The 12,129-nt window shown below is 36.9% G+C and overlaps 1 protein-coding gene across 1 annotated transcript in view; it reads right to left on the bottom strand.

Annotated features, from left to right (window-relative positions):
• The window catches only part of LOC121314223 (F-box/LRR-repeat protein 7-like), a 100,870-nt gene that overhangs the window by 79,844 nt on the left and 8,897 nt on the right, over nucleotides 1-12,129 (bottom strand). Inside the window, exon 2 of the mRNA XM_041247250.1 lies at nucleotides 7,636-7,725. Coding sequence (XP_041103184.1) covers nucleotides 7,636-7,725 — 90 coding nt within the window. The remainder of the gene's footprint in view (nucleotides 1-7,635; nucleotides 7,726-12,129) is intronic.

The following is a 12,129-nucleotide window of genomic DNA, read 5'->3' as shown; positions in this document are numbered from 1 at the left end:
AGATTGCCCAGTTAAGCACTGCTGTCTATGCTCTTCAATCCTTGCACTGCTTGTTGTCTCACTTCTCCCACATGAACTGTGTCCTTTAGGTCCCCATGATAGCATCTCCCAAGACTTTTCACACGCTTCTCAGACACTGTTGGTATTGCCTCACCATTAATGTAGAACCTCTTATCCACTACTTTACCTTTAATTATACAGATGCTCCTTGACTTAGTGGGCTTGAATTGCATTTGTGCCCATTTAATGTTATTGATTAGTTTGCCCAATAACTGATTAGTGCAGGCTACTGTTGTACTCATGATTGTCAGGACATCCATGTATGCTCTAATTGGTGGAAGTCGCATTCCAGATGCCAAGCGTTCTCCTCCCACGACCCATTTTGATGTCCTAATAATTACTTCCATTTCCATGGTAAAAGCCAGTGGAGAAATTTAAGGACTTAAAAATCTGGTCACCTTACATAGTGCTGATAAGTGTTGCAAATGGACAGTCATTCACCACCACTGTTGTACTTTTATTCTGTTAAAATAATGAGTGAGATCTGTGTTTGTACAAACAGTATACAAGTTCTTACTGTTCCCCCTGCCCTGCCTCCAGCAATTAAAATCACAGTAAGTAATCCAGGGGTATTTTTCTCTGTGTACTAGTAGAAGAAAACATTCTAATGGTGTGTTAGAGTGACTAAACAAACCTGAGCACTTCAGAAAGCAATGCATTCCCCAATTTGGAAGCAAGTATATGTGTGAAAACTTATTTTTGCATGTGTTTGGCTGCCACAGCACACTTTGAAAGACAGCACGAGAAAGAAGAGAAGAATTGTGGATGACAGCAGCCAAGGACAGAAGCATCGAACTTTCTGGCTCTCATGCTATTGTGCTACAGCCAGGACCCACAGCCCAAGAACACATGACCCATTGTAATGAAATACCGGCACTGAAGGACATGTGTGGTATACAGTATATGTAAAACTGACACACATCATTTTTTTAGTGGAATTTGGCAAGCAATCTCACAAGGTAGTTGCACAGGCTGCAGTGTAGTTAGTTTTGAAGAACGGGAGTAACTGTGATTACTCCAGGGGACCTGATTTAGAGGAAGAAGAGCTTTTGGATTGGATTTTCGCTGTAGACACAGAAGGTAAGATGATTCATTATTTGATTTTGTACCTGTTCTTTTACTTATGTTCTTGTATTATATTTAGGATGTGTTATCATGTTTACCAGTTGGTTTATTTATGCTTTTATATATAAATGACCTGTCACATTGATCGCTTATTGATAATTATTTAGGTTGATTATTTACTTTATAAAGCAACATTTTAAGTCTTTTTTTCTTTTTCTTTTCATTGTCAGTTATTTTATGTCTGCACAGGTTTGTATTTGAATTTTCCATTTGAAGGGTTAATTTTTTTCACACTGCAGACTCATCATGCAGCCATCCAGGAGCTACATTTACTTATTTGACCTCAAAAGGTCAAAGCTCATTTCGTTTATGGTCTTATTATTGAAAAACTCTTACAACTTTTACATTAACACCACCCCTTGATGTTATTACATTGTGGTTCACAGAGGTCAATAGTTACTTAAAGTCATAGGTATACACTTCATGGTAAAGTGAATACATAAACAGTTACTGAAACATGTTTGTAATTTTACTTTGTAATTTCTTTGCCTTTTTATATTCCAGCATATAACTTAAATTATTTAAATATTTACTGGAAAATGTGGAGACAGATTACGACTGCATCTCCTGTGAGGACATTCCCTTATCTGTTTGATACTTGAAACACTGGAATAGTAGGAGGATCAATTACTACGGAGAAACATTTTTTTCCAAGAATTTTTTTTTTTTTACTTTTTTCTGCCAGTTTTGTCTCTTTTTCACATTTTACCATGTTCTGAATTCTGTAAACAGTTTGAACATAATATTCTTCAAGTTCTAAGCTTTTAAATGATATATGGTTATTAGATACAATTTGAATGACTTATGACTCTTAAAAACAAGTGTGTGCATTTTCTTAAAGAATTCCAAAGAAAAACCTGACTCAGAATTCCAGCATAAGAGTGAAAGGGTTAATCCTGACCAGAAATCCCTTTAAAAATATTTCCATGTTGTGTTGGGCCTCTACAGACAGCCTGTGCAAGGAAGGCATGTGTTTAAATTGTTGTGGAGGAACATGTGGCCAAGTCTCAATGATTACCACCTCTACTTCCTTCGGGATATTATGGATGGAAACCTGCATTGCAGAATGTTTTCCAGAATCACCCACAGGATCAACACTTTTGAGACGGTCAGTAATTTGTATATTCTTAGATTCAAAAACACTTGCCAACAAAGCACCTATAACTGCATACTAAAATAAGCTGTACTGTGAGTGACAACCTATTTACACTAAAGTATGTCCAACCACTCTGTTAAATTGTTATCTGCATCTGTTAGTTCTTTTAAAAAATGCACGCAAGAACGGTGATGAACAGGCACAGATTTCCACTGACTGCAGAGGGATTCACTCCAAAGCCAGTCCATGCAAGAATTATGGACCACCAACCGAGAGGGGATTTTGAGGAAATACAAGTGATAATACAGTTGAAAGGAAATTAAATTGGAAATAATATATGAAACTAGATCTAGGTTCAGCCTTACAGTCTCCAAAGCTCAGAACTAAAGAGGGTCTTCTCCAGGCAATGGAATCCAGACTGAAAACATTAAAGAAATACATAATGGATACAAGGGTGCAATTTATGACGATTCTGAGTTTAACATTCTATGATTTAAGCGTAGCATTCTAAAGAAAAAAAATCCAACCAGATTAAAATAACAAAAATAAAAAAGTCAAATATTATACTGTAAAAGTGTCTTGAAGTGCCTGTTGCTTTAGTTGAAGTTAGGGTTTTAAGTCTCTTACTCAATCAGTCAGAAAGGTTGTATTTTGCATAGGTTCTTAAGCGGATTAAAACCTGAATAGTTTAATCATGTTGTACATACCATAGGAGAGGACTAATTTTGACTGACTTTCTTTTTATTGTCTTCTTTCTTAATTGTCAGCCAATTTGAGGCTACAGCTCAGCTGGATGGTTTTATGACATCTATTGCTTCAAACTCATGCTTGAGAATTGGCTTAAATTAGCAAAGCACCCTGATGCTAGCCAGCTGGGCTATTGAATCCAGCAGCTTGTCAGCCAAGAGACCTGGAAAACCAAATGCTGCACATACACAAACAAAAAGGTCATCTGTGCTTTATCTTTAATCTTCAGCTTGTTTTAAATGAGAAGTTAGGCATTTCCCTTCAGTGGGATTAAGATTAACATAAAAAACCTAGGAGATGCAGGAATGGGAGAGCTGCAAGTTTACTCAAAGTTCTGCCTGCCAATACCTGCTTAATGTAGTGTTTGATTATCTGGGACAGGACATAATCACATTTTCCACTACCACTACTTCCATAGACAGTGACACACCACTAAAGAAGATGACCTGCAATATACATTCTCATAATACTGTATCGAGAAGCATGTTCTCAAGTGTTATTTAAAGTGTTATTTAAAGAGGGTTTCAGGTAGGACCGTGTAATACTGTTTTCCTTTAATAGTGACATTAAAGTTAATTTACTTTAAGAATATCAAAGATGTTAACATCTTCATATGAAAAGCCATTAACTACTCTAGGCATCTTTTTAAAATGTTGATTCTGACATGCAGGGAAAAGTGAAAATATTAAAAACAAATGAATTATTTTTTCCACTGTTTTCCTTGAAAAAAACAAAAAAACATATCCAAATAGAGTGGTGTGCCTAAATTGACTGGTGTGGAAGAGGTTTAAGTCTGGTCAGGTCCAGATTTTATTATCAGTACAATATCCAATATCTACTATTACTATTTTATTTAATAACAATGTAGTATTGCATTTACTGTACCACTAAAATTCAAAGCATTAACAAAACAAAGCTAAACCTTTCTAGGAGTTATTTTGTGTTGGCATCTGGTTTGAGTAACAAACACGCAAAGCTTGACGAGGAGCCCAGAATGCTAGCCAAAATGCCAGGAAAAATTGGAAAGATTAGTGAAAAATAAGCTCTCATTTGAAACCAGCGAGGTCTACAAAACCAATCCAGCCTCAGAAGGGTACACTGTAGCTTGGGTTAAAGACTTTCGCTGGAAGCCTTCTGAAACTAACAAGACATTACACTTTAAATATTATTACACTGTCTATCCAGATATGTTTAGGACGGGTATCTCTGCCCCTGTGAAAAAACTATTTTCAGGATTCGAACTCCAGTTGCACAGCCTGGTACAAACTGAAAACCTGGTTATTTTCAAAAAATTCACTTTACTCCAGTCTTAACCAATTAAATAAACACCCCCTCCTGTCCACACAGAGGTGGTGTATTCACTCTTTCTTCGGGAAAATGAATGAAAGCTGTAGCACATGGCAGGTGGCGTATGTATTGAAGTTGTCATCTTGCTATCATTGCTGAAAAACAGGGCTGATAAATTGAAAGCAGGCATTTGTATATTGCATTAAAAAATTTCACTGGTCTACAGCTTGCATTTCAAATCAATTTTTTTGCTTTCATTCTTGTGGGAACTTGTTTTGTGGGCCCTGAAAATTGCCCAAAAAATAACTATTCAGAGATGCATAAAACAGGTTGTTCTCAAAAACAAGGAGCAATACATTAAGCCATACTCATTTAGCCACAGTGTTCAGTCACTGGCATTCATGTTTGGAAACCACTGTTGGCTAGATATAAATAAAGTAAATGAGTCATTTAAAAAAAAAATACAAAGCCACTGTCTACACAAGGTTTGATGAAAGACAAATAATGAAATATACGATGGAAAAATGTGTCATGTACTGTACTACAAAAGCCTAGGGTATAAAATAAATGGTTATTGGTAGGCTCAGTGATGGTAACAGGGATTTGAAAAAGCCATACTGAAACTCTATAACCTCTTTGCCATCTGTTTAATCAAACCCTAGAGCCTGTAAACCAGATTACTCTTCAGATTCCACTTCTTTATTTCGCTTTTTTTTTTTTTTTATTACAGCAGAATGTATAGTCTTACCCAAAACAACAGTTATGATTGGTATGGAACTTTTCCATTTTCAGCTGAACAGGGCTTTCATTGTGATCATGTGGGGAGCTATAGTTAGATAAAAATGGAATAAATGTGGTCTAAATTATAGCACTGAAACCTGACTGTCTTCCAGTACAGGGCCCAGTGGGTTCAAGTTTATTTAGGCTGAATGTATGCCAAGTGTTTTCTTGTGGTCTAAAGGATACCCTAGCCCAACCACTGTCTGAGGCTGATGTATTATCTCTGGGTATAGACAGCCGACCCTTGTGTCTTCCAACTCTGCAAAAGGTCTGACAGCTGGCTACTGCACCTTAGTACTGTTGGTTTAGTGCAGCAATACCTTGGCCCAGTCCTACATTTTGCTGGCTGATAAATCTCTGACTTAAACACAGCTGGGTGACTTGAGGAGACATAAATGAAGTGGTGTTTGTGCCTCAGTCGAAAGGGCTAAAAAAAAAAGGGATTCGCCCTCCACATAATTAATCTAAAGACAATCTTTGTGCCCAGATCTGTATCGTCTTTAATTAAGCCAACAGTTGCCAACATTGTAGTCCAGCCAGAAACACCTAAAGTAAATTTAAAAAAAAGCATTGGATGAAAACAGTAGGCTGGGTGTTTAGGAGCAGGATATATTAGATTAGTTGGGACTTTGCATTTCAATCTCCCCTGCCAAGTTTGAGGTCTATAAATACGCATAGCTGAGATCCTGAAGCCAACCAGTTCTTGTACAAAGCATTTTGGTTCCTTCTCTTGGTGCCATTCAACCACAACATTGGATACAAGCAGAACACACCTGGCAAGGAAATCCAGCTATATTGTGTAGGTAACTCAAATGTTGACATTAATAATATCAATGTTCACTTTAATCTTCACCTTTGTTTTGAGTCGTTTTATACAGTAGACAGTTCCATTTACAACATGAAACTTAGATACCCTGTCGTTCTGGTGCAAATAGACTGCAAACCAAATGAAAAAGTAACTGAGTGAGTTTGCAGGCCTGCAGACCTCTGTGAATTGGGACTTAACTCTGAACTTCTCAACGTCACTGCTAAATGCCTACTGTCAGATGGAATAACAGAGACTTCTTTTCAGCATGTTGGCCAGTTGTCAGAGGGGTCAGTCATTCAGGAAATGGTCAGAGTGCAGGCTGTAGAAAAAAAACTATGCCGGCTGAAGTGTTGTAACATAGTTGTATAACAGTGTACCCTCTGATGTCAGAAAATTGGAACAGAGCCTCTATCTGGTCCAGATCCCACGCTTTTGCCATTAAATAGCATGCTTTTTCAAGTTTCTAGAGCTCTTTAGATGAGTCCATAGCCAGCTATTACATTTTAACCATCATTATGTTCAACCTTCATACATTTCTATTCAAATATTTTTACATTTAACTAAAATATCTTACATAAGCTAAGTGGAAAGTGCATCAAGAACTTCTTGAACTGAACTGGCAGGTGAACTATGTTATCCTTCTTGTATACATGAATAAATGGGCCAGAAAGATTATTAGTTTAAGCAAGACATTAACTGCATTAGCTAAGGCCAAGATGTAAGGGAATACCCCTAATTACTTAGAAAGGAATTAGATAGCAATGTTTTTTAATAATCAGCCCATGCTGTATGTTTGCAAATGTGTATAGAGTATCTTACCAACAGCCTTCAAACTTGGTATATGTATTTGATATCTAGAAGACCATGATAGTGATATAATAAAGCCATCTGACATGTCTTTGCGTCAGATGTATCACATGGCGTGTATCACATGGAAATTACATCACGTTAACATTGGCTATACTGTTACATTTTTCTCATTAACTATATATTACTGATTTTCACCGCGCTCAAGGTCAGAGCGGCCAGAAAACCCACAGATGGCTCAGACTCTCCTGGGCTGGGCACCAGTTTGTGTAATACAGCACTCTATATGACTTTTTGTATATGGCTAGAAAACTTAGGTCCGACATGTCATAACAAAAGTTTCACTTGCTGTTTTTAATCAAAAAAAGGTGGGGCCAGCAATTTAAAATCATGCACCGATGCCTCTGTAAAGATCCAGCAAACTTTCATTAATTACCATATGCACTGGAATCTGGTTGCAAAGTTGTAAGCCAATCCCTTTGAGCCTTTTACCTTTAATATATATTACATTGTGCCGTTCGGCCCATGTCAAGCAGGTTTAGATCATAACGAACTAGCAAGGATACTACTTACAAACTGGACCCTCAATACAACTGACAACCACATAATTGCAGCAGGCTCTCCGAGCAGCCTTTCAAAAGCAGTCATTCATTTATTTCAATAAGCAAGTGAAAGAGTTAAATTATACTGAATCAGGTAACATCTTATCCAACTAGGATTGCAATTTTATGCTACACATCCTTTTCTTACACTTGTACACTGTAAGCAAGCAGATTGTTAGCTCTCCACCGGGAAGCAGTAAAAAACTGACAGCTGCAGAGAAAAGTTTATTTTAATTTAAACGCCTTCACGAAGTTCAGTTTTTCCAAAAATAGTCAACGCTGTGCAAGAGGGCTGGCTACGCTAATGAAGACCAGATGCCTACCTTCACTGGTAGCTGCATTCTTTCGGGCTTTGGTGGGTGTGTGATCTGTACTTGAACTCACGTCGGATGAGATGCTTGAACTGCCTTTGCCTAAACAACAGAGCAGATCAGAAAACGGCATCAGAACAACTGGCATGGAAAGAAAAATCAATCACCAACATCAGACCTTTAATAATGATCTTGATCTCTGTGCATGTGAAAAAACAGGTACCCACAGACTTACTGTCACGCATTCTAACTGCAATCATTGTGCATTCTTTTACTTTGAACTTGTTGGAGTACCAGCAGGCATCCAGAAAGTTTAAGAGTAGATGCAGAATGACTGGAGGCGAAATGTTCTCAATTTTCTCAGCAGACAGAATGATGGGAGGGTTAATGCCCATTTTAATCACCAACATTCAATACAGTCACAATTACCAAAATAATTTTCTTTGGGGTAAATTAAAGAAGAAATATCAATAGGACTACATTATATACCAGACATGTTACACATATGGGTTAGAAGCCATGATGATGATTTACTGCCCTGTAGGCAATGCATATCCCTTCTGACATGTATGTTACTTCACTGGAGGTCACAAATTACACATTAATTTGAAGAGGTATCAAAATGACCATTGCAGTCATTAAAGACTGCAAAACACAGGCAGCCTAATTCAATCCAACTGATTAACCTTCCCATCCCAGCAGGGGGGGCAAAGCCTTTTTACTAATGATCAGATATCCTTTAAGAACTATTCTGTACAGAACAACTAGCTTTCCTACGGTTTCACCCCAACCTAAAACTTAACATACAGGCAGAAACTAAGATCTCATTATCCACATCAAGCTTGTCTTCCCAATTAGGCTAAAGCTGAAGTTTCAGCAAGAATGTATATACTGAGATATAGTACACACATACAGTTGGTAAGGGTTATACTAATGAATGCATGACAGTGATTTTAAACATAATATTTAGCTTGGGCAGAAATTTGTCAAAGCAAGGACAATCAAGAGCAAGCCCAACGTTCAGTTTTGTTAGAATGCAGCTCCTTCTCTAAGATCACAAACTCTATCCATGACTATCTAATGTAATATATACAGGAATCACCAATCCTATACAGTCTAATTATTTCACTAGTGTTTTAATAATTCATCTAATGTACATATCAATTAGAATTATGTATATTTAACCCACATGCTGTTTAATATCATATGCACAGTAACAGATAGTCTGATCTTACTACAGCAAATACTACTACAGTACTACATTTTAGTAACATCTGTACCAAGAACTAAGAAATAAAGTTAATTTACTGGTTGCTGGCAGCTGCAAATAAGATGGTAGAAAGAAGGGCAATATGATCACAGAAGAAGCTTGGTTGTCAAAAATAAAAGTATTTAGCCTGTATTGACTGAGCTACAGCTTTGGGAATTCTTACAATGAAATATTTTCACTATACTTTTCGTGGGAACCTTCCTAAATTAAGGCTGATACTTCCAAGAACATTTGCTAATGAATGTCCTCTTCAAGCTTCATTCCATAAACCTACAGTGCCTTAATTATATCCCTGTCACTGGGTTTTTACACTCTTTGTATCTGAGCTTCTACAGTTGGATTATTTTAACACTCAATATTTAAGTTCCAGGAACTTTTAAGATACAATAACAGTTGCAGTTTTCAACCATTATCCCCGAAGGACAACAAAATAAGAACAAGTGTATAAATTGAAAACTGGCAGGGATATCCCTTATAAAAGTTTACCACAGTATTTTTGCACTGTAATTTTGCATTTTCCCCATGGTTATACTATGCATTTACCACAGTTACTCCTGCTTACCATCATTTTTAATATGCTTTACCATCTCTCCTTGGGCTTTACAGTGATTACCTATGCTTTACCATGCTTTTACTATGGTTTATATACACTTTGTTATGCTTTTACTGTGGGAAACCTTTATAAGGGCAGCATCCCAGCAAGAACACTACAAAGCGTTTTATGACACAGATTCTTTTCAGAAAGGACCTACAGTAGTCTAATTTTATTTCCAGTAATCTGGGGTTGTAAATAGTAATGAGAATAGTAAATAGTATGAAATGACATGCTTACACAGTTCCCTTGACATTTTTTAGCTTGATAAAATGCTGCTAAAACTGTAACATGCATTTACTGTATCTCATTAATACTTTACTCAATTAGAATAGCTTCAAATAAACTCAAACTAACAGAATACATTTCTTGGCTGAAACCTAAAGGAAACAATAACAAAAAAAAAAGTTTCTCCATTAAACTGGGCCCTGCACAGCGTCTCTGGGATTCTACTCACTTACAAAAGAGTATTTTAAAAGCCAAGTAAATCTTCTGTCCCTTCTTTCTCCCAGCAGTGCACAGCTGACCCTTATCCCTTTCTGCTTTTCATTAGATTGGTTAGAAGTGTGGCAGAATCAATAAAGGATGGTGTGTGACTGGACCAATTATATAATAAATAACCACACACTCAATGGTAGAGTTGATAGGGCTGATTGAGACTTGGATTTGTCTGGTAGATATCCAGTTACACACCAACCAGAAACCTATTTAAATGAAAATTACAAGTGAAAAGATTTTGTTTCACTGGAAAGAAGAGATCTAAAGATAAAGTGAACATGGATGTTTTGAATGATAATTTATATAAGACATCAGGTTCCTAAAATTAAAATGTCTTTGAATAAGAGTTTAAAACTGACCAAGGAAATGTAAATAAAAATATTAAAACCATCACGGTTATGTGGAAAAGTATGTTGCAAGATTTCGACCATTGATAATAAGTAATGCGCTTTGTTGTAACTCCTACAGCCTGTTCAGTGACACACTAAATGAATAATGAATAGCAAGGGATTAGACATGGAGCCGCTTATTATGACAAATTAATTCTTACAGTCCTTCAGAAGTAATATATAATTGAATTGGACTCATAATATGAAAAGCATAGTCGTGGATGTGAATTCTGAACCTGCTGACAGTGCAAAATCTGGGAATCTTGCTTTCTTGGCTCCGATTTCTGAGAAATTTCCAATTCTGATTTTCTGTAGCCAGATGCTTTTTATACACAGTATCCAAGAAGCCATAATTAATTATTTTTTTTATTAAGATTAAATAATCATCATGTACACTTTTCGTTTGCTTTTTTCCTTTCCTCATCACAGGACTCCCTAAACTCCACTGCCTCTGGGGTTGGAACAGCTGTGGCTTTCCAGGTGCCTCTGCTTTCCTATGTCTGCGTATGGCTCTGTATCAGTTTAACCAGCATTCCTCCACGTTCTCATGAAACATTGCTTTCATTGAATGCACTAACGTATTTGCTTATTTTGTTATCTTCGCAACACATTGTTCATTCAGTCTAGTAGACTCTAAAAACACTGACGTCAAAACCCCACAGCACTAATGTCTCTGTATTTTAGTTTAGGGATGAAATACTACTGTAGAACCTGTAGTCATCTTCCACTCAGATGATCTCACAGAGTTTTGAGGAGACCTGTTTGGCCACACTTGAGCAGCAAACACGACACTTGTATCAAAAACACAACTCAAAAAACTGCAGGACCTAGCTGGAAAAGAAGAAAAAAAGACACCACCAGTACCAGACTTGCCTTTGTTTGATCTCTTCTGGGATGAAGTGGACAACAATGCAAAACCAAGGCTTCCAAACAGTGCCAATCCATAACATGTGGAAAGCAAGTTACTGCTAAAAGCAGGTTACTACAAAAGCCTAAAGTATTCTATACCTTTCACCTGCAAGATACTGAGGCCAAAAAACTCTTTCCATTAAAGTAAGATCTATAAATAAACAAAATGTTTCAAATGCTTATTTCTATTTGTCATCAAGTTCATGTATTTTTTATATAAGACTTTAAAACTGACCAATGACATAAAAAAAAAAATATATATAACAGTACTGTGCAAAAGTTTTAGGAAACCTCCACCATGCTTCACTGTTGCCTTCAGACACTCATTCGTGTACCACTCTCCAGCCCTTCGGCAAACAAACTGCCTTCTGCTACAGCCAAATATTTCAAATTTTGACTCATCAGTCTAGAGCAGCTGCTGCCATTTTTCTGCACCCCAGTTCATGTGTTAATAGATTATGTTTATCAATTAACAAAATGCAAAGTGAGTGAACAGAAGAAAATCTAAATCAAATCCATATTTGGTGTGACCACCCTTTGCCTTCAAAACAGCATCAATTCTTCTAGGTACACTTGCACCAAGTCAGGGATTTTGTAGGCATATAGTCAGGTGTATGATTAAACAATTAGACCAAACAGATGCTAGTGATCATTAATTCAAAATCTAGGTTGAAACACAATCATTAACTGAAACAGAAACAGCTGTGTAGGAGGAATAAAACTGGGTGAGGAACAGCCAAACTCAGCTAACAAGGTGAGGTTGCTGAAGACAGTTTACTGTCAAAAGTCATACACCATGGCAAGACTGAGCACAGCAACAAGACACAAGGTAGTTATACTGCATCAGC

The sequence above is a fragment of the Polyodon spathula genome, chromosome 4 (genome assembly GCF_017654505.1).
Source record: "Polyodon spathula isolate WHYD16114869_AA chromosome 4, ASM1765450v1, whole genome shotgun sequence".
NCBI lineage: Eukaryota > Metazoa > Chordata > Actinopteri > Acipenseriformes > Polyodontidae > Polyodon > Polyodon spathula.
The sequence above is the reverse complement of the archived record's forward strand: the minus strand, read 5'-3'. Positions and strand labels throughout refer to the sequence as shown.